The sequence below is a fragment of the Chanos chanos genome, chromosome 13 (genome assembly GCF_902362185.1).
Source record: "Chanos chanos chromosome 13, fChaCha1.1, whole genome shotgun sequence".
NCBI lineage: Eukaryota > Metazoa > Chordata > Actinopteri > Gonorynchiformes > Chanidae > Chanos > Chanos chanos.
In genome coordinates, this window is record NC_044507.1 from 17,226,289 (window position 1) to 17,248,273 (window position 21,985).

The window sequence follows — 21,985 nt, forward strand, 5'->3', positions numbered from 1 at the left end:
AAGCCGTCTAGAATCACACTAAATAAGCATATTTTTGCATATATATAAGTCTCCTCTAATGTTGAGACTGTGAATCTATTCAGTAACAAAAAAAAAAAAGATAATTGTATGCACCAATGAATTATGTGTGAAATAAAATGGTGATTTTAGCTGTGGTTTAGACTAAAATCTGATTGAAGTTTTTTTTTTCAATATTATTATTATTCTAGGGTTCAGATGGTCCAGTAGGACCAATGGGACAACCAGGCGAACCTGTGAGTGACTGCGACTGCGATTGCGACTGCACGCACATGCACACACACGCGCACATACGTACACACACCCACACACACACATGCGTACGCGCACACACACGTGCGCACACACACGCGCGCACACACACACACAGAGTTTTATGTGCCTGCTTGAAGCAGGCTGATTAGCCTTGACTCTGGCTCCATTCTGGTCTCTGCAGGTGAGCTGGGACACAGTGAGGCTCTGCCTCTTTAAATGGATCACCTAATGCAGCAAGAAATAGAGGAGAGAATAGGAGAGAAGTTTGGGCGGGAGTGAACTATATTACAGAGAGCTAGAGTGGGGAATTCACGCAGTGCCGAAAGAGAGAGTGAGATACAGAGCAGATAAATATGGGTGGGGGGTGGGGGGAGGTGTGCTAGAGAGAAAAAAAGAGAGAGAGAGAGAGAAAGAGAGAGAGAGAGAGAGAGAGAGATGGGTAAAGAGATTGAAGAAGGGAGAGATGAAATCCTGGCCTGTGTGATTATATTTCCATATCAATCACTTCCCTGGAGATCACAGATGTGGCTCTGGAACAGGTGGCTTGGCCAGCACACACAGACTGAGACTGACAAAAACAAAACACACACATCCACATCCACACACAAACACACACACACACACTCACGTGCACACAGAAAAAGCATGTAAATATGTGTGTGTGTGTGTGTGTGTGTGTGTGTGAGAGAGAGAGAGAGAGAGAGAGAGAGAGAGAGAGAGAGTGACACACACACAACCTAAAACAAAACATTCTCACGCTTACTCTCACACGCATTCACACTCACACACACACACACACACACAGGGGCATTCTGCCATGTATTATACTATGAATATACAAACATTCAGCCAGTAGACTCCGATTTGTGACCATGATGCTAATATGACAATCTGCAGGGGCTCAGGGGACTTGTGGGACCCAGAGGGCCACCTGGACCACCGGGACAGCAAGTAAGGGCCAGTAACACTTCATTACATCTCTCTCACACATTTCACAGGTCATAAGTAACACAGTGAACCCTGTCAGAGACATGGGTGGACCACAGAGACCCAATGATCAAGTAAAAATAAGCTGTCATATGTTTGCATGGGATGAGCAATGATTGCATCATAGTCTGTGGTCGTGCTATAATACCCCCTGTATTTCAGCAATTGATTAACTGACAATTAACGGACCGTGTTATCATAAATCTTTAAAGTTTGTGATCCACCTTACAGACACACTATCCTCAAACTAATCAGAGTCTGATAAATTCAGTTAAGATTTTTGAAATGCTCTTCTCGATTTTTGATAATTTCTCAAATAAAAGCCTTATTCCCCTCTTTTTTCTCTTCTTCTTCTTCTTCTTCTTCTTCTTCTTCTTCAAGGGTGTTCAAGGCATGGATGGAATTCAAGGAGCAAAAGGCAATCAGGTGGGTTTATTTTTGAAATTTTTACAACACCTGTAAAATGTGCAGGATAAACATCATGTCTGACATTGCGAGTTCTGTTTTAGCATACATATTCTCATCAGGTCTCACTGCTGTAGCCCCATTACTATCTTATGATCTGGTAACAAAAAACCAACAAACACTAAATCATACATCGCTCTCAAACAAATACAAACCAGTAAAGGTCTACTCATCTGAAAGACTGACAGACAGTCAAAAGCACTGATGTCTGGCTACATAGAGAGAAAAGATAGATCTAGTAGTGACTGATACGCATAGAGAATAAGTGGAGCTTTGGAAGTACATTCAGGTGTGCTCTGAGTGACACAGACTATGTGTATGTGAAGATGATATGACAAAAATAGTCAACAGAATGGAATGGAGGTGACACATATACCTCTCCTTTTTCACAGGGACCCGCTGGTGAGCCAGGACCTCCTGGACAGCAAGGAAATCCTGGAGTACAGGTACACACCATCTTTGCTCCCGAAACACGTTATAAGAGAGACGACCAGTGGGAAAACGTCAAAAATGTTTTCATCCTCAATGATACTTCTTTAATGTGGGCATCTCTGTTTCAACATTTAGAATTCCTTGATCTGAGCTTGAGGGAGTAACACAAACAATGCGAGAAAATAAATATTTTTGTCCCTTTAACTAGTCCAGATCTCTAGTGTTGACAGATGCACTGACAGAAGCGTACACACAGTCTTAGTCACAGCGATTGTTTCTCTTTCTCCTGACATGACGGCCGCTCTGTTTCTATTTAGGGTTTCCCCGGTCCGCAGGGCCCCATCGGCTTGCCTGGAGAGAAGGTAGGCAACGTTTTGTCTCAGTTAATTTCAGTATTAATGCATTGACCCCTGACCCATGTCAGTAAAACTCCCGGGGGGGGGGGCAGAACCACCACTGAGTTCGAGACAGAGTGTTTGTGTGACTCTGATTCTAAGCTTCAGCCTACTCCTGACAGCAAATCAATAGCGAAGCCCTGCACACAGAGACACACACCACCGCAGTACACAATGCTATCAGCTGCTCAGCACTGTGGGCGATGCTGGAAACATAGGCTTTTATTACATAGAAGCGCAGGGCCCTAAGAGATTATGGACATTGATTCCAATACCACATAGAGTTTTGCTGACCTATATAGATGATATGGCTTTAGGCTTGATGAATGAGGCCTTTGGATTGGTTTTGTCTAATATGTCTCTCTGCCTGAAAACAGGGACCTCAAGGGAAGTCTGGGATGCAGGGTGTCCCTGGGATTGATGGCCCACCCGTAAGTCACTGCCACAAACCATTATTACACTGCTCTGCCAGCAGGGGGAGCTGTGGAGCACAAGGGCTTTTTCAACGCTTCATTACTTGCTCAATGCTCATTTCAATGCCTCATACATCTCCATCAGTCTAAAAAGCTGTGTTTATGGACTCAACCCAGATTGCAGTAATGAATTATAACGGATTAAACAAATAAAGGTCAGAAATAATCTGCACATCTGTGTGGAGCGGAGTGTGACCATCAGATGTGGCTTGGCCCTTTTTTGTTTGGACTAATTAGATTGTTTTCAGTACACGAGCGCAGGATGTGTTCAGTTTAGCTTGCTGTCACAGGAACACCTGCTCATTTTTGTTTTCTTTCCAGGGTCACCCAGGAAGAGAAGGCCCTCCAGGGGAGAAGGGACTCCAGGTGGGTACAGCTGGGCAGAACTCCGGGCAGAGCTGTTCTACTGACCTGCATGATTAAGCAGTGATTAAAGAGGAGGTGTAAAAGATGAAATTCTCCCAGAAAGGGGGGAAACTCTATACATCTCATTCTCTTTCTTTGACATTCCACTTTAAACGACTGCGTTTTCACTGCCCATAAAATGATGGCAGGCCACTTTGTGTTCTCTAATAGTCGTAAAGTAATTATGTGTTTAAATTAAGTCATCGGGAAAGGGCTTTTATAATTTCACATTATTGATGACCGCTCGGATTAACTCAGCGTTATTGTATGCATTCAAATGAACTCATTTTAATTAGATACAAAGAGTGATGAACCCTGATTGGTCACTCAAACACACACACTTAGCAGTATGAGCTTGTAATGTCTACACATTCTGAGTAAACACTTAGAGGCAAACGTGTTTTGTCCTCTGTTTAGGGTTTACCGGGGGCACAGGGTCCCGTTGGATATCCAGGAACTCGCGGCGTAAAGGTGAGGCTTGCTTTTATCTCTCAGTTTGTAGAGCATGTCCAAAAGACTCTCAAAGACATTTCATCTTCAGAGTGGATCTGACTTTGTGATTGACAAGTTTACTGTTTCTGACTGTCAGCTGACAATCTCAGGTAAGAAACCGCGATGCTTGGTGGGGGGACAGCCTTGACAGGCAGAGGAGCATTTGACGGACAGTAGAAATAGCTACAAGAAAAAGATATTGTGAGAGAAAGTGAGCGTGAAAGAGAGAAGGAGAAAGTGACAGAGGGAAACAGCAAGAGAGAGAGAGGGACAGAAAAAGAGAGAAAGAGATAGAGAGAGACAAGCAGGCAGAGAAGGCACTGGTTGTTTTTGAGAATCGCGTTTAGGATATATGTTTGACTTTTGGAGCAGAGACACGGAGTGAAGTCATGTTGCGAATCATCTCTTTGTTGTCACGGTATGACTTTTACGCTCCTCGTTTAGGTCAGCTTTCAAATCACGCGTTTTTTGTGTCGGCTCAGTTTGTCTCCATTTTTCCCCGACACTTTGTGTTTGTTTTGTCTTCTGCTCTGTGTATTGTTTTAAAAAAGACGGTGCTTCTAGAAGCTCAGCTGGGAACTTGAACATTTGACAGCTTCATTGTGCAATGCAGACTGGTGTCATACAGCTAATGAATAAAGTGAACAGGCCATGTTCACAGAGCCCCCCGGGCCTTTCACTGACGCCGGAAACTTCTTTCCTAACAGGGTGCAGATGGCGTGAGGGGGTTGAAGGGGAGTAAAGGAGAAAAAGTAAGAGAAAATATTTCTTTCCCTCATAGAAAAACTGATAGAATAGAAGTTCCTGTATCTGGTTATCACAGAGGAAAACACTGATTTACCTGAGCAATATAAGACACATTTGGTCGCACATTTTGTAGTGCTTAACATATGTAATAAGTAATATGATATTTTTTTTTCCTCAGAAGATAAGTAAAATGATTTTGTTGTTGAATATTTAATGAGTGCTATCCACCTGGCCCAGGGTGAAGACGGGTTCCCAGGTGCCAAAGGTGAGATGGGCATCAAAGGAGACAGAGTAAGTCCTTTTCAGTTCGCTCGCTGTATCAATCATTGTATGAAAATATTTTTTTTTTCTCTAGGCAGTTAACTGTGTGTGTGTGTGTGTGTGTGTGTGTGTGTATCTGTATGCATGCGTAGGGTGACAATGGAGTCCCTGGAGTCCGTGGTGAGGATGGACCAGAAGGACCCAAGGGTCAAGCAGGGCCCATGGGAGAACCCGGTGCTCTTGGCATTGCAGGAGAAAAGGTGATGCTACCATGTGTTTTTAACAACAAATTCACATTTTAAATCAACTTCATAATGAAATATTACTTTTAGGGACCATTTTTAATAATATAATAGATCTCTGATAATATATTTTTGTTAATATTTTGGCTGTTGAGTTGTTAACTCAGATCTCCTATCCCATAATATACGTTTTGCATAACAGAGGTTTTCAGTTACTGCTCTGTCCAATAGCAATACCCTTATTTGCATACACCCTATCAGAGTCACTGATTTCAGGTTGTGATTAGGGGTAATTAATGGGTTTGCTCCATCAGCTCACATTTCCATTGCCTATTATTATTTTACATTTGCTATTTTAGCAAGATAATGGTCAACCCACAAAATGTCTTCATCCATAACTTGAGCTTTTTTTTGTACTCAGGAGACTCACCACAGTCTTTACATTCCATTCTAAAGAATTCAGTATTCAAAAACATCTGAACAAACTTTTATCCATGTGTCGCCAAAATGCCCATGTGTTGTCACAGCAAGAAAATTGCTTTGTATCTGCAGTGCACACTTCAGATGTAGCTATCAATCAAAGCTCCTCAATAGTTTCCCTGAGATTATAATTCAGACCATGCCCAGATTAATCTGATGGTAGGGAGAGGTGACATTTTATGTTTGAGATAATGGATGGTCATGATAGAAAATAGATTAAATTTTGTTGTTTTTTTTCCTAAATTTATTGCTCCTTTCCTGTATCTTTTAAATCATACACATTGTTTTATTTTATCTGTGTGTATAGGGTAAACTTGGTGTTCCAGGGTTGCCTGGTTATCCAGGAAGACAAGGACCTAAGGTAAAATGGCAGTCAAACATGACACCACAGATTCGTTTTTTTGGCACAACTTTGCAGAGAATAAGAGCTGTAGCTTTTTTTCTAAGCGCATTAATATTTCAGTATTAGATCCAAATAGATGATTAATTGCCAATTAAGGGCTGTGTTTTGTTAATAGCTTATCAGAGACAACAATTAATGTTTGGTTTATTTATGGTAATGTGATTTTGGAGGTTAATTTGTGGTTAATTGAATGTAGAGCTTGATTAATGAATTGAATTCAGTCATTGATTAACCCCTGTGCTGGTCTTCAGGGATCAGTGGGATTTCCTGGAGCAGTAGGAGTGGCAGGAGAGAAAGGGAGGAGGGTAAGAGAAATCAGCACTATCTTGTGTGTGTGTGTGTGTTTGTGTTTGTGTGTGTGTGTGAACAAACGGTCCTGTAAGCATACCAATGTCTGACCTTGTAGGGACATTTTTCCTCTTGGCAAATGGCTGTTGTTTTTATAATGCTAAAAGATCTGGTTATGGTTATGGTTATAGCGATGGTTCTGATTGGGCTATTAATCTTTAGTTACAATACAGGTAAATGAGACGGTAGTAGTAAATGGAACGATGGAAACTTAAGCAAAGCAAAGAAAAACAAAGAAAAAACAAAAGAAAAAAAGTGTGCATGTATGTGTGTGTGTGTGCGTGCGCACGTGCATGCACGTGTGTGTGAGCGCGTGTGTGTGTGTGCACACTTGTGTGTGTGTGGGTGTGTGTGTGTGTGTGCGTCTGTGCATTCATTCCTTGATCTCTCCCTTTTGCAGGGTCCTGCTGGTCAACCAGGGACTGGAGGTCAGAGAGGTGCTGATGTAAGTGTTTTGCTCTTTGCTTGTACACTACAGTGCTGCCCTGAAATAAAATAATCGAGCAAAGGAAGCTCTATATATAAAATACCGAAAAACACTTTGAAAGAAAATATCTGTCTCCGATCATTGGCACTCTGGCTCATGCTGGATTCATGTAGCGTAATGGGATGGTGTGTCCAAGGTGTTGATTTAGGATTATGCAGGTTCCTGTTAATGTTTGTGTAGGGTACACGTGGAGAAAGAGGAGCAAGGGGACCCACAGGAAAGCCTGGAGAAAAGGTGAGATCTTAATGAGCAAACAATGCGTCACTACTGAAGTAAATGTATGATGCTGCGGTAAATGGTTTTCAACATTTCTGTCCACACACAAAATGAGAAAACCATCATGTTTGACACATATAGTGACAAAAAAGAAATTGCTTTTTGATGAAGGAAGCAAAAAAAAAAAAAAAAAAAGAAAGAAGGAAAAGTTCTCAGCGATACATTTTGAGTTATCATCTGAATGTAATGTATGTTCCTATATTCTTCATTTTACCAGGGCTCCGCAGGCCACGATGGTCCTCCTGGTCCCGGTGGAGAAAAGGTAACTCTCATCCATTGCCTCTCTGATTTTTTCCAGTTCATGATCAACCCTTAATACCGTAAAAATCAGATCTCAGGTGATCGTAGACTCTCTCAATATAGTGACTCACATAGCCTTTCTTACCTCTCATCTACTTCTAAGGGGCCCACAGGGCCGCAGGGACAAAATGGGTTCCCGGGGCCCAAGGGACCAAATGTAAGTATGACTTGACTCGAGTAAGAGTGTTCGGTACGTGCTGGCCCAGTGTCTTGTGCTCTAAGCTCTTCTGACTCTTTCCCCAGGGCCCTGCAGGAAAAGATGGGTTGCCTGGGCACCCAGGCCAACGAGGAGAGCCGGTGAGTTAGCTGTGAATCATTGACTGGAGATGAAGAGATTTTTTTTTATTTCTTTTTTTATTGGAGCTAATATTTGGAATTGCAAAATATTTGGAATTGCAAAAAGGGACAAACATCTATGTTAACCTTCAGGTCAAAAAGTAATTTCATGACATGACATTTTGATTTGCAGTTAGCATGTGGTTGGTTTCTGTAGACTCATCAATAACATTTTCTCTGTCAGGGATTTCAAGGAAAGACAGGCCCCCCTGGGCCTCCTGGAGTGGTTGGACCTCAGGTTAGTCAACTGGCCCAGAACAGCAAGAGAAGGTCTTCTCGTCTCCATGGACACAAAGCTTTGTGTCTCTTATTTTTCCCCTTGATTTATCCTTGTGTTGTCAGTGATTTTTTGAAACTTTGATATGTTTCAGGGTAAAACTGGAGAGACTGGGCCCATGGGTGATAGAGGACACCCAGGATCACCAGGACCTCCTGGAGAGCAAGGTTTGCCAGGAGCTGCAGGCAAAGAGGGCGCCAAGGTTGATCTTCAGCTTTATCGTCATAATTCTCAGAACTGTTAAACACCTCTTGCATGACACACTCTCACAGTTTCTTCCAAAGAGCGATGGATTGCTCTTAATTAGTGAGTGGGCAGCCTGCTCACAGTGACAAAGTAATGAATCTCCATCTTTTTTCTGGTTTCCAGGGAGATCCGGGCCCTGCAGGGGCACCTGGAAAGAGTGGTCCTGCTGGGCGCCGTGGATTCAGAGGTAGCAGGGGCATTCCGGGCGCTATGGTAACGCACCATCAACTCATCAGATTCTAATCTTAGATTGCTGTAAAATCGGAACTCAACATAATTTTTTCCTGGCATGCTTTATCTCTGACACCTGTCTACAGAGACCGCGAGGGTTTGTCTCTGTAAAATCATTCATGTGATGGCCTGAAGCCGACATATTTAACAGACACGATGCCTCTCTTTCTCTGATGTCATGGTGTCTCTTTTGCGTTTGCTTTTTGATAGGGCACTGCCGGTCTGAAAGGAGCTGAAGGACCACCTGGTATTGCAGGATCGGCTGTGCGTATGATTTTTATAGTGTGATTCATGTTATTCCATATTATAGCAAAACCATTTTTTTTCTAGCATATACAGACCCAAAGCATCACACATTCCAGAATCAACACAGTGGGATCTACTGACCCATAATCAATACAGTATTAGCTCAGGTAATGTGTTACTTTTTCGAAACAGGGAGCTGGTGGAGAAAGGGGACCTGCTGGCCCAGTTGGTGGTATTGGTGAACCTGGTCGTGCTGGAACCGTTGGTCCTGCTGGGCCAATGGGAGAAAAGGGGGAACCAGTAAGAGTCTATATGGGTGTGTGTCTTGGTGCAGACTGTAACTGCTTAGGACACTAGTAAACGCATCGTATCTGTATTTTCTGTAGGGAGAGAAAGGGCCCTCTGGTATCGCTGGGAAAGATGGGGAGCAAGGCCCAGTGGGATTACCCGGGCCTCCTGGACCAGCTGGTCCTCCTGGAGAGGATGGAGATAAGGTACAAGCGACTACAGCACTCACATGCTCCTCAATGGAGGGTCTCCTCATCTTTTTAGCCACTGAGATTATGGCAGACATTATTGAGTAATGTGCATGTCATTTTAGGGAGAGTTTGGCTTACCAGGGCAAAAAGGCAGCAAAGGGGACAAAGGAGAGGAGGTAAGTCTTTTCATGGAGAGACTCTGAGAAATGTAACAGCAACACTTGATAGACCCGTAGTGCTTGTTGATCCATAAAGTCTGTTGATCCATTGTTTTGTCTGTCTAATTAAAACAGTATTTTTGATTCATACTCACCCCATTCCTTAAGACCTACTTTGTATTATTTCAAAGCTGTAATGATATGAGACCATCAGAATTCAGTGCTCCATGGCATACAGTGGTGTCAGATGTCAATAATAATAATGATAATAAGTGCCTATACATATATAAAACAGTTCTCTCGTTGTTTTCTTATCTAAACTAACAGGGTCCCCCAGGACCATCAGGACTACAAGGACCTGTAGGACCACCAGGTTTACCGGTATGTGCCTTTGTCTCTTCATATGTGTGTATAAACTGTATGCATGTGTGTGTGTGTGTGTGTGTGTGTGTGTGTATGTGTGTGTGTGTTTGTTTGTGTTTGAATAATGCTGATTTATTTCTTTGTGTGCTCAGGGTGCTGATGGGGAACCAGGGCCCCGCGGTCAGCAGGGAATGTATGGTCTGAAGGGAGATGAAGGGTCCAGGGGATATAAAGGGGGTACTGGCCCAACTGGTCTGCAGGTAGAGGAACTCATCCTGGGGTTACTCCCACTCTCAGATAAACAGTTCAGTCCTGCTGCTGTGTCTCTGACTCTGATGTTGTATTCGCAGGGCATGCCAGGACCCTCTGGAGAGAAGGGAGAGAGCGGACATGTCGGACCAATGGTGAGATTATTCGCGAGTATGTCATGTGTATATCTCAGGAGCCAAGTGTCAGGCGTGTGTGTGTGTGTGTGTGTATATCTATGTGTGTGTGTATGTGTATGTATGTATGTATGTGTGTGTACTGGTATGTTTTGTGTCTGTAGGGCTCATGAGAAATTGTTTTTTGAAAAGATATATTTTGTTGTGTAAAATCTTGTATTTTTGTAAGCTTTTTCCATTTTTTTTAATTCCCCACTCAACCATTTTCTCCTTTCACACTCTGCTCTGTTAAATCTTGAGATCATGTTGAAGAAGCTGAAATCCACGGAATCGTAAATTCCATTACAACAGGTCAATTCCGCTATTCTGCTCGTGATTCCATGAAAATGGATCCTGGGAACTTTGTGTGTCCTACGTAAAAAGAAAAGCGGTGAAGGTCGACGCTTTTGTGCCACACTTGATAGCCTCGTTTCACATCGATGTGGTACTTACATATAGATTGCTTCATGCTAGCCTTATGTGGTGCAGTGGATGCCCTTTTCAGTTTGTGTCGCTTTGCGGATTTGTGCGCTTCGGTTGTGTGCGTGTGCGTGTGTGTGGGGGGGGGTGGTATAAGTGCATGTATGTGTGTGCATGTGTGTGCGTGTGTGTGTGTGTGTGTGTGTGAGCTCGGGGATACGGCGAGGAGGTTGTGGGGATGTCTGCACCACACTGGGACGCCGGAGAGGGCCTCTCTGAGGAGAGAGTGACAGGAAGAAGCAGCTGAAGCGAGGCCTTCGTTTGAGGAGGAAGACAGCGTGACAGCTGCTAATCAGATTAGCCCGAGTCCTGGCTGTCTAATGAGCACTCTGCTTTGTGACAGTCTCCTCAGAACCCCATCAACCATGAAGGAATTGCAAAACAAGATTCTCAACGGCTCCGCATTCAGCAAGATTAGATGAAGTGCATCAAAATGGAACAAAAACAAAAAGGAGACCTCGCTGGGAAAGCCTCATCCATGTGTGAATGCTATGGATCATAGGATTTCCTGCTCGTAATACCAACCGAGTTTTATTTTTTCCCTTTTTTCTTATGCTCTCAGTAGCAGCGTGTGCTGAGTCTTTAATTGTGGGCTCTGGGGTATATAGTCAATTGTTTCCTGAACTTAATGCTCAGTGTGATTCAGTGTGGCTTAATGGAGCCCCAGCTCTGGTTTTTGAATATAGTGTGTGTTTAACTGGACTTTGTGTATGCCTGTAACATCTCCCTTTGGAGGTATAGCAGGGAACTCACTAAGTCTGCCTGGCATTGGGTTTTGGTCAGTTTGATTAATGACTCATTGTCCATCCTCAGCAGTACCAGCAGAGAGAGAGAAGCGCTCGTAGATTTCACTGATTCACACTGTAACACATTCTCAGTGTGTGGGAGAGACATGGTCCTCATTAAAAACCTGACAGAGAGAGAGAGAGAGAGAGAGAGAGAGAATAAGAGAGAGAGAGTAAGAGTAAGAGAGAGAGAGAAAGAGAGCAAGAAAGAGAAAGAAAGAGAGAAAGAGAGAAAAAGGAAGAGATAGAGGAGACAGAGAGGGCAAGAGAGAGAGAGAATATCAGACTGGCTATAATGGCCTGTCACCACTATGAAAGTATGAGATGAGTTAGACAAAAAAAAAAAGAGAAAAAAATTGATGACTTACATTCACTGAAGGAGGTGCTGATTAGATGGAGGGTAAGAGAAAGAGAGACAGAGAGAGAATGAAGAATGCAGGAGAGAGAACCTAATTATCTGGGTATCTGATAAATAATATATTTCTCCCTCTTCCATCAGGGCCCTCCAGGGCAGCATGGCCCCAGAGGCCCCCAGGGAGCCATCGGCGGAGAGGTAAGTTTCCAAACTGTCGGCCCATTCGGTCCGCACTGCTGTGTGGACGTGATGTACGGGACATTAGTTTAGTGCTGACCAGGGATTGTCCATAAGCTCTTGTTTTACTCAGCCCCTCCACCGCTGAGTCATAATTAGGCTCCTGTATTTCATGCTTTATGATTCATAACTTTCATAACAAATCCACCCCATGTTGTAATGACATCTCTGCGGTACAACTGGAGCACATACAGGCTGTATATCCCCCCCCAGAGTCAACATTACAAGGTTGGGAGTTGGTTTAGCCTCGTTACAAACTCTCACCGTGCGTCCTCCTCCATACTGGGTCACCGAAAACGCGCTCTCATCTCCTCCCTCGCCTCCCTTCTGTTCTTCCTCCTCCTTTTCTTTGACAGAGCCACTGATGATTGTGAGCTTTTTTTTTAATTATTGATGAATTGCACAATTCGATCCCTCAGCGAGAGTTATATTTACTTCTTGATGAATGATTAAGCAGTATTAGACTATCATCACTGAGCGAGAGTTATATTTACCTCTATTAATGGCTACCTCTCAACATCTCCTGTGTGTTAATAATTAAAGGAAAAAAAATGTAGCAGTGGCTCAGTAGACCTGATGCAGTGGCATAGCTTCAGAACAGTCGTTATATTAGAGAGACAGGAGTGATCTAGATACAGACTGATGATGGTATAAGGTAATGCAGAAAACATGTAAAGTTTTAAGCTTGTGAGGAAAAGCAAAAAAAAAAAAAAAGTTTCTCATAGAAGCTGACACGTATGTTTTTTTCCTCGCTGAAGTACACTCTCTCAGGGACTCCAGGGACTCGTAGGGTATCAACAGTCGACACCATGTTTTTTTTTTTCTTTTAGTATCATGTCAGCATCAGTAAAAATAACCAGAAGTCAGCGAATAGCAGTTCATTACTGTAAGACAGGCATTACATATGTACACAGAATATGATTTTGTTTAATAAGGATGTGACTGGAGAGACAACTTCATTGAAAACATATACTGTAGTCTACAATCATATCATCCTAATGTAAACAGTATGAAATGAGAGGAGACGGCATGCACGCTATGTAAACACAACTGTGTATTTTTTTTTGTTTTGTTTTGTTTTTAGGGCCCTCCGGGAATGCCTGGAGGAGTTGGCCAGCCTGGACTTGTGGGAGAGAAGGTTGGCAATATTATTTTTCACACGCACATATGTACATGTGTTGCTCGTGCTTGTTGACAGGTTCTGTTGTGTGGTTTGTGTGTGTGTCTATATGTGCTTCTGTGTTGAACAAACATGCTGAATTCACATTTGCTCTCTCTCTCTGTCTCTTACCCTTTCCCCTCTATCTCAGGGTGATGATGGAGAAGCAGGAAATCCAGGAAATGTTGGTGAAACAGGCCCTCCTGTGAGTACTCTGTTTCTCTCCCCCTCTCTCTCTCTCTCTCTCTCTCTCTCTCTCTCTCTCTCTCTCTCTCTCTCACACACACACAGACACACACACTGACTATCTCTATCTGTTTAACTGCCATGCTTTGCTGTAATTTCAGGGAGGTAAGGGAGAAGTAGGTGAGAAGGGTGACACAGGACCTCCCGGGGCAGCAGGTCCCCCAGGAATCAGAGGCCAACCAGGAGAGGACGGACCCAAAGGAAATCCAGTGAGTCTGACTCCTCTCTAATTCACTGCCGTCAGCTCCAGTATAACAGTAATCTGAAGCTCTTCTAACCCCATCCTAGGGCCCCATTGGTTTCCCTGGAGATCCTGGACCCACCGGAGAATCAGGCGCTAATGTGAGTATCTGCTGAATGTGGTCATAGACATGAAATGCTGACGTTGTATCGATAATGATATTTTTGATATCATGATAATGGTATATGTTCATGCACTGATGATAACTTAATGCCTCTTGCAGGGTATTGATGGAGGACCGGGAGCCAAAGGAGATAATGGAGATCCTGGCAAAGCAGTGAGTATTTGTTTCTCTTTTAAATAAGAACTGTACGTGCAAATTTCTGCAACTCTATGCTTCTTTCAAAACAGGGACCACCAGGAGCATCAGGGGAACCTGGCCCTCCAGGACCTCCAGGGCGAAGGGTCAGTTTGTTTTTTTCTTGTTCCTGTCTGTGTTTCTGTTATGGAAACAGATGGTCACCGGTGAAAGATATCAGGCTTACCAGATGAATATGTAGTCACAGTCACACTTTCTCAATTCCTCCCAGGGTCATGTAGGTCCTGCTGGAAAAGAAGGGAAACAGGGGAAGAAAGGTGCAAAGGTGAGAGAGTGGGTGACAGTTTGCTACAGAAATTTGTTGGATATTTTTAGGTTTCTTATCTGGAATACAAACTGATTTGTATGGGGGTTTTTTTTTTCATTCTCTCCAGGGGACCCCTGGAGGTGAGGGTCAACCTGGAAAGACAGGACCTGTTGGACCTCAGGGACAACCTGGAAATCCTGGTCCTGAGGGACTGCGAGGGATTCCAGGCCCTGCTGTGAGTCTAAGCACACTCCATCGTTCTGCCCGTAGCACTAATAGTCTTACTCCCTCGCAGTCACTCATGTCAGAGCATGACGACAGTGTTAACCAATTCAACCGTATTCTTCACCTAATTTGTCTCTGTTGTCTTCAAGGGAGAGCACGGTCTAAACGGGCCACCAGGGCAAACTGGACCACCTGGACCCATGGTAAGTTTTCCCACTAGAATTCTTTGCGGTCCTTTATGGTGTCAAACGCACAGCTGAAAGCCTCACTTTAATCTTCCTCTTTTGTTATAGGGTCCCCCAGGATTACCAGGACTGAAAGGAGACCCTGGGCAGAAGGGTGAAAAGGTGATCAAATCACTCGGCACCATAACTGCGTCCCTCTTATCATTCACAATGCTCTCAAGCTCAGATGAACAGTCACTGTTGTACAATATTGCACATATGTCAAAGTATTTGACTAAAGCAGTAGTTGATGACTGACAAATGTGATGACTCGAATGAATCTTAGATCCTGTGCCCTCTATTCATGCCAGGGTCATGGTGGTCTCATTGGACTGATTGGGCCTCCTGGAGACATGGGAGAAAAGGGAGACAGAGGTCTACCAGGGAATGAGGGAGTACTAGGACCAAAAGGAGATGCTGTATGTCCATATCTCCCACTCTGACTTGACCAAATAATGCAGCTACAAGAATACAAGTGAAAGATTTGAGACATAAAACAGTTTTAGTTCTTGCTTACTTTTTTGATGGCGTAGATAACCTCAAACTTTGATTTATTTTTAGGGTACTGTTGGTCCATCTGGTCCAACTGGCCCTCCTGGACCCCCTGGGCTATCTGTAAGTACATTTGCTCCAACATCATTGTTGCTTCGTGTCTTTCTTTTTTCAGTGCTTGTAGTCTTTACTGTCATTGAACAACATCTTGGAAAGACAGATAGCTGATGTTGTTAAGATGTGACATTTTTGTTTTCGCGTAATGACCGTTTTCCTTACTCTCATCACTCTCCTTCTCACGCTGCCTCTCAACAGGGTGCAGTGGGCGAGAAAGGATCTAAGGGAGACATAGTAAGCACTTTCCTCTGTCCTTACAGTTGTTCCCATTCTGTGTATATGAGCCTCCACTCCCCACTGTGTATTGTCAGATGTACAGTACGTGCTGTATGCTGGGTTGTTTTTTTTTTATATCAGAACTAATTTGGATTCAGTTTTATTGGGATTTAGGGGTGCTGTGTGGCTGTAGGAAGTCTGTTTTAGAGACACTAAGTCTGAGAGCAGGTCCGTAGCCGCACTTGGATAATCCTGTGAAGCAAATGGATGGATGCATTTGATTTGGAAGAGATTTTGTAAGAGAGTCTCCAGATGTAAGATTGACTGACAAAACAATCATTCTTTCTGTCTCATAGGGTCCGATAGGCCAGGCAGGAGATCCAGGACACGCTGGCCCACCTGGTCCTCCTGTAAGTATGCCATGCTTCCACACCTCAGTCAGCAACTCTTATCCTCCCTCTGTGTTTTCTATTCTCACATAATCCTCTCACCCTCTACTGTTGCTGCCTTTATCGTTCCTCCATTTGCACCTCCAGGGCCCACCTGCTACAATGATTCAGCCCCTGCCTGTCCGCGAGGGTCGTAAGAAGAGGAGGAGGCACTCGGAGCGGGCAAAAGCAGGTGCGAGAGCGGTGACAGAGGAGGACGAGGTGGAGGACTTGATGGAGCTGAACATGGAGGATTTCCTACAGGCAGATCAGATACTGGAGTACAGCGAGGGCATGGAAGAGGTGTTCGCTTCGCTCAATTCAATGAAATTGGAGGTGGAGCTTATGCGGAAGCCCCTGGGCACATTCGAGAGCCCCGCACGCACCTGCAAAGAGCTGATGATGTGTCACCCTGAGTATAAAGACGGTAAGGGAAAGCAGATCTTCCACGTACTCACCACACGCTGTTTACATATAATTATGGATTATGGTCTTAGCTGTCAGTCCAAGGTATTTTGCTTAAATTCACAATGTTCAGATCCTAATATTGTCTTTCTTAATCCATTCGTGTACATTAGTATATAGTGAACAATGTTATGTTCTTTCAGGTGACTATTGGATTGATCCAAATCAGGGTTGTCACAAAGACTCCATCAAAGTGTTCTGCAACTTCACAGCAGAGGGCGAGACCTGTCTGCGCCCTGACACGCGGATCGAAACGGTAAGTCTCGTCGCTCGCTCGGGTAAGCCACGCACGTCCGCAAGGCTCAGTTCATCTGGGCTCGAAAAACAGCACAGCATGATACACGGCAGTCACATTTGACCTCCACTCTCACCATTCTCGCCAGGTGAGGCTGGCTGCTTGGAACAGAGAGACGCCAGGCACTTGGTTCAGCAAGTACAGGAGAGGCAAACAGGTAACACGCTCTTCAGCCACCTACGCTCACGTTGGTTCATTTCTTATTGTGTTTACATGCAGCATTATGGATTGTTTATGTTTATATTTGTGTTTGCATTGGTTCTCTGTAAGTTCACTTGTTGGAGATATGCTTATAATATTGCTTAAATAACACTATTATTATAATAGTCCTTATATAAGGTAATAGGGTTTTAATCATCTTTTCATATGACACCATACATATGTCAAATACGCACAGATAGATAGATAGATAGATAGATAGATAGATAGATAGATAGATAGATAGATAGATAGATAGATAGATAGATAGATAGATAGATAGATAGAAACCCACAGTGCAATAGACAGATATCACATCAACACTGTATGGATCTTAATGGTGAATGGCACTCTTACTGGCATACCAAGGCATAATATAATCATCTCTCACAGGGCAAATCCACTCTGCACCTCTGACATATAAATAAATAAATTGCTAAATAATGTACTTGTGTCATGTCATGTGATGCATGGGAAGGAAGTGATCTATTGCTCCATTTGAAGTGCTGCAGGGGAAATCTTAATGACTGTCTATTATGGATTACCAGCAGTCTTACCTCATTAAAGGTCGGCCAAGCCCCTACAGTAAAGGACTGGCTCATGACGGGCCCATTCACAGAATGTGACACTTGTGACCTTGTCACAAAGATTCTCTTAGATGGATGTCACTCTCTACTTCTCCATCTGCACTGTGCTCAGAGAACCAGACAAAAACTCATATATACAGTATATACAGTATATGTGTGTGTGCGTGCGTGTGTGTGTGTGTGTGTGTGTGTGTGTGTGTGTGTGCACATGTGTGATTGTGTGTCACACATGATTTGTGCACTGTGACTCGGTACATACTAGATGTAATGTATGCAGCTGGGTTGAGCTGTGTGATTGTGACCTATCTTCTCTCCTGATACAGTTCTCTTACATCGATGTGGATGGGAACCCGGTCCACGTGGTCCAGCTGACCTTCCTGAAGCTCCTTAGCGCCACAGCCAAACAGACCTTCACCTACACCTGCCAGAACTCCGCGGGCTGGTACGACGCAACCTCTAGGAGCTACCGTCACGCCCTGCGTTTCCGTGGCAGCAACGACGAGGAAATGACCCAATCCACGACGCCTTTTATCAAGGTGGTTCACGACGGGTGCCAGGTGAGGTCACGAGTCAGGAAAACTAGAGGACAGTTTTCACTGCCGTTTCAACAAACAATCCAGTTACACAATCCTGTTCAGAGATGATGGGGTAGCTGGAAACAATTAGAACATTTTATATGTAATATAGTCTAAAATTAGCATACATCAGTAGGGATGAGATGCATAATACAGAAGAATGTTCTCCCAAGGGTACGTTCAACTCCTGAACCCACATAAATAGAACATGATGATATTCTTCTCTCTCGCGTGCGCGTTAGGGATACGTCACAAATAGAGTTTCCACTGTCACTTTTATGAGTCACCTCTACTTTTCTCCTCACAGTCTCGCAAGGGTCAGGAGCGAACGGTCCTGGAGATCGACTCCCCGAGGTCAGAGTTACTCCCCATCATGGACATTGCCTCCTCAGACTTTGGAAATAACAGCCAAAAATTCGGATTCCAAATTGGACCCGTGTGCTTCAATGGCTGATGCCAACCGCAGCATCCGAGGGATAACCAGCTAAAGAACTTAGACTTTACCCTTACCCACAAGCAATATTTATTATATGTAATGTCTTAAGTGAGGGTTTTGTGGTATGGTTTTTGAGTGACTTTTGAACGGCCAGTGAGACGTGAAGTTCCACAGGCCAGTGACTGTAAGAGCAAGATGAAAGGCTGAGAGAAGTTAAGCACATTTATCAAAGGGAAGTCTTCCAAGTAGACATAATGAATTGTTGTCATTTTTTTTATACAATTATTTCTTCTGTTCTCTGCTCACCTACGGACTGTGTTTTTTGAAATACGACTCAATAGTATGAATGGATTTTTTCACCTTGAAATGATATTGAAAAACACACACATTGCTTTCCTTTTGGGGGGTGGGGGTGGGGTGGGGGGGATGCTTGTCTGTCATCTGCGGTCATGTCCATGCTGTACTCACTGCATTTGTCATCTACAGCACGCAGTATTTGTTTGTTGTTATTTGTAAGTAATGTGATTTAAATTAATTTGCCACTTGAGGGCTGAGCTTTAGCATTGAGGAGTAAATATTGTACGATCCGTTTTCGTGCCTTGACTGCAATTCGATGCTAACAGAGCCAAGGTTACAACCCGTCACATTAAACTTGCAGGGTTTCTCATCATTAATCAGCGAATCCTCATACATAAACAATTTCTAAACATGTTTTTTTCAAGAAGTAAAGCAGTTAGTTTGAACAGGAAGGCGGGCTTAAAATACAACATAACAGCTCATTAATATGTAAAGTAGCATCTTTACTTGGTGCTTTGCTGTTGTTAAGAGGCTCGCTAATGCAACCAGAGTTTCAGTGGTTTGCATTTCTACTTTCCTGAGAAATGTTTATGGATGCCTGAAGACTTAAGACTTCCAATTTGAAGCTGAGATCTGGTCTAGTAACACTTGTATAATGAGGATTGGCTGAAAGAAAAAACAAACACTTTTATTGATTTGACCACTTTTAAATGTCGATATTGGAAATTCTGTTTTGTTTCTGGTGCTGATTTTAAATTTTGGTATGCTTTATTGTCCGTTTTTGTTTGTTTGTTTCGTGTGTTGTTTGTTTTATGTTGTTTCTTTTCATTTAAGTTACTGTGTGTTCTGCTGTGGTGCTAAAGAAAATGTTTTTGTTCTATGTTATTTTTGTTTTTTTGTTTTTTGTTTTTTTCCTTGTCAAGAGAAGCAGGATAAGGAAGAGGCAGGAAGGAAACTTGTGGTGCTCAATACAAGTAAATAAATGTTCTCAGAGGAACTATACTGTATATACATTCATTCTCAGGCAATTCCATGTCAATATATGACACTCTTTACTTTTGCAGGAATAGTTCCTAATTAATGTGTAGACAGTATGTTCTAGGTGCAATTCGATCTTTTATTCCAGATGTTATTTAAGTGTGTTTCAATTTTATGTTCATAATTCCCCTCCCCCTCCCCCTCCCCCATCCTAAACCTCCTCTCTTGTCCTGTTCTCTCTGCTGTATAGTATCTGTGGTACTAATTTTATATACTGTACAGTTATCCTAAAATATGAGTAAAAAATAATCTGCCACGAGTTGAAAAAAAAAAAAACGTATTTGTGAAAATTGATGCGAGAATTAAAAAAAACAACAACCTTAAAACAAGTGTTTACTGGTGTCCTCTAATTCCAAGCAATTTTGAAGTTGTGAAGTGGTCTTTTTTTTTCTCTTAGGATCAGAAGATAGCAGTGTCTTTCCTTAGTGCAATGGAAGAACATGTCTCTTCATTAGCTACTGCTCTGTTACATCCTCTCTCTCTCTCTGCTTGTAATCAACATCACTTCCACCTCACAGATGTAATCAACTCAGATTCACTCCCCAGTTCATTTATTTCAATTAACTTGTGTTTCCGTCCTCAGGAGGGTAACCAAGGAGAAGAGTCAGACATTCAGCCTCTCTGTGTGTGTGTGTGTGTGTGCGTGTGTGTGTGTGTATGTGTGTGTAATGAAATAGCGCAGGATTAGAAAGTGATCCAGGGAGAATTAGCCGTGTCTTGTGAAGGAACTCAATGAAACAGGCAGGAGAACTGAGTAACCACCCCGCCCCCACCCCCACACACACCACCTCTGTCCGTTCCTGCCTTTCATTCTCTCTCTGCCTTTCTCTATCTCTTGTCATGATTAATTTAACTCTCACTGCAGACATGAAAATTCAATTGGAACAAATTCTTATAGTGTGCCTGTAAAACACGATGATTGCTCTCAAATTTGAAAAGCAGTTGCAATTTGGACAGGCCTAAAAAAAAGACGGTGAAAATATGTTAGATTGAGTGGAATGATGGTCTTTGAAAATGTCATAATGTTGTTCAGCCTAGTGAACTGTCCATTTTTGCTTTTTATTTCCTCAAAACTACACGACATATGCGTTACGCATTTATAGCTCGAATTTCTCCAGAAAAATGTGCAACATGTTCTGCACAATTTCATCTCTCTCTCTCTCCCTCTCTCTCTCTCTCTCTCTCTTTCAGAAACGAATAAGGCCATCAGTCCCTCTTAGGACAATTCTGAAGGTTAGTGTTAGTGAAAGAATAAAGGTTGTATTTTTCTCCTCTTTTTACCGTCTTCAGCTCAATCAAATTTTAACCATATCTTAAGCCCTCTGCAAGTAAAGGTCATTCCTTGCAGCTTCTGAAGAATAACAATGAAGTCAGAGTACCTCTTGACAGACAGCTTGTTCAAGGTACATATTTTTCGCATGAACATCCTGGAATTGGCGACATGGTGGCTCTGCTTCAGTCGTCCTCCGCTGCCCAAGCCAAGAAGAGAAACAGCAATCTCTAAAGTGACATTTCAGTTGGACCTCTGCACTTGTATTAGTATACACTGGCTCCTCTCCATTTGGATATCTGAGCTTAGCATTCACTGTCTACGTGTCCAAGCAGTTCAGGCATCTTTTGGCCAGTGTTGCTGGGTTCTGATAGCACGTTAACATGGAGGATTGATGAAGTCTTTCTCGACTTGCTAGAGCCATGAAAGTGACTCCTCTCCTCCCTCATCACAGTCACATAATCTGCTCCTGCCCTGACCGCTCCCACATAACTGTGGCTCCAAGCAGTAATGAGCTCCTCTCTCCCTTTCTCCTTTTCTCCACATCTATCTATCAACCTACATTCCGTATGCAGTTCCATCTTGTGCTGTTCTCCCATGTTCACCCACGCTCTCTCTCTCTCTCTCTCTCTCTCTCTCTCTCTATCTCTCTCTTTCTCTCTCTCTCTTTCTCTCTCTCTTTCTCTCTCTCTCACTTTGTCCCAGGCTCCCCTTTTTACATGGTGACATTGATTCTAACCAGACTGAACGTGTCACTATTGCACAGTGAGGAACGAACAAATTAAGCAGACATTCAGATTAATGAGAGAAGGAGAAAGAGACAGATAGA

At 43.2% G+C, this 21,985-nt stretch overlaps 1 protein-coding gene across 1 annotated transcript in view; it reads left to right on the forward strand.

Moving 5' to 3' along the window:
• The window catches only part of col5a3a (collagen, type V, alpha 3a), a 43,720-nt gene extending 25,151 nt beyond the window's left edge, over window positions 1-18,569 (forward strand). The window contains exons 20-67 of the mRNA XM_030790068.1: window positions 210-254; window positions 1,171-1,224; window positions 1,642-1,686; window positions 2,118-2,171; window positions 2,475-2,519; window positions 2,930-2,983; window positions 3,347-3,391; window positions 3,848-3,901; window positions 4,630-4,674; window positions 4,907-4,960; window positions 5,083-5,190; window positions 5,960-6,013; window positions 6,307-6,360; window positions 6,804-6,848; window positions 7,071-7,124; window positions 7,384-7,428; window positions 7,570-7,623; window positions 7,710-7,763; window positions 7,987-8,040; window positions 8,174-8,281; window positions 8,449-8,538; window positions 8,767-8,820; window positions 8,995-9,102; window positions 9,189-9,296; window positions 9,404-9,457; window positions 9,767-9,820; window positions 9,955-10,062; window positions 10,153-10,206; window positions 11,989-12,042; window positions 13,166-13,219; window positions 13,392-13,445; window positions 13,588-13,695; window positions 13,775-13,828; window positions 13,951-14,004; window positions 14,079-14,132; window positions 14,258-14,311; window positions 14,421-14,528; window positions 14,668-14,721; window positions 14,812-14,865; window positions 15,054-15,161; window positions 15,304-15,357; window positions 15,550-15,585; window positions 15,924-15,977; window positions 16,104-16,422; window positions 16,604-16,716; window positions 16,844-16,912; window positions 17,864-18,097; window positions 18,423-18,569. Coding sequence (XP_030645928.1) covers window positions 210-254; window positions 1,171-1,224; window positions 1,642-1,686; window positions 2,118-2,171; window positions 2,475-2,519; window positions 2,930-2,983; window positions 3,347-3,391; window positions 3,848-3,901; window positions 4,630-4,674; window positions 4,907-4,960; window positions 5,083-5,190; window positions 5,960-6,013; window positions 6,307-6,360; window positions 6,804-6,848; window positions 7,071-7,124; window positions 7,384-7,428; window positions 7,570-7,623; window positions 7,710-7,763; window positions 7,987-8,040; window positions 8,174-8,281; window positions 8,449-8,538; window positions 8,767-8,820; window positions 8,995-9,102; window positions 9,189-9,296; window positions 9,404-9,457; window positions 9,767-9,820; window positions 9,955-10,062; window positions 10,153-10,206; window positions 11,989-12,042; window positions 13,166-13,219; window positions 13,392-13,445; window positions 13,588-13,695; window positions 13,775-13,828; window positions 13,951-14,004; window positions 14,079-14,132; window positions 14,258-14,311; window positions 14,421-14,528; window positions 14,668-14,721; window positions 14,812-14,865; window positions 15,054-15,161; window positions 15,304-15,357; window positions 15,550-15,585; window positions 15,924-15,977; window positions 16,104-16,422; window positions 16,604-16,716; window positions 16,844-16,912; window positions 17,864-18,097; window positions 18,423-18,569 — 3,591 coding nt within the window. The remainder of the gene's footprint in view (window positions 1-209; window positions 255-1,170; window positions 1,225-1,641; window positions 1,687-2,117; window positions 2,172-2,474; window positions 2,520-2,929; window positions 2,984-3,346; window positions 3,392-3,847; window positions 3,902-4,629; window positions 4,675-4,906; window positions 4,961-5,082; window positions 5,191-5,959; window positions 6,014-6,306; window positions 6,361-6,803; window positions 6,849-7,070; window positions 7,125-7,383; window positions 7,429-7,569; window positions 7,624-7,709; window positions 7,764-7,986; window positions 8,041-8,173; window positions 8,282-8,448; window positions 8,539-8,766; window positions 8,821-8,994; window positions 9,103-9,188; window positions 9,297-9,403; window positions 9,458-9,766; window positions 9,821-9,954; window positions 10,063-10,152; window positions 10,207-11,988; window positions 12,043-13,165; window positions 13,220-13,391; window positions 13,446-13,587; window positions 13,696-13,774; window positions 13,829-13,950; window positions 14,005-14,078; window positions 14,133-14,257; window positions 14,312-14,420; window positions 14,529-14,667; window positions 14,722-14,811; window positions 14,866-15,053; window positions 15,162-15,303; window positions 15,358-15,549; window positions 15,586-15,923; window positions 15,978-16,103; window positions 16,423-16,603; window positions 16,717-16,843; window positions 16,913-17,863; window positions 18,098-18,422) is intronic.
• Window positions 18,570-21,985: the final 3,416 nt, after the last annotated feature.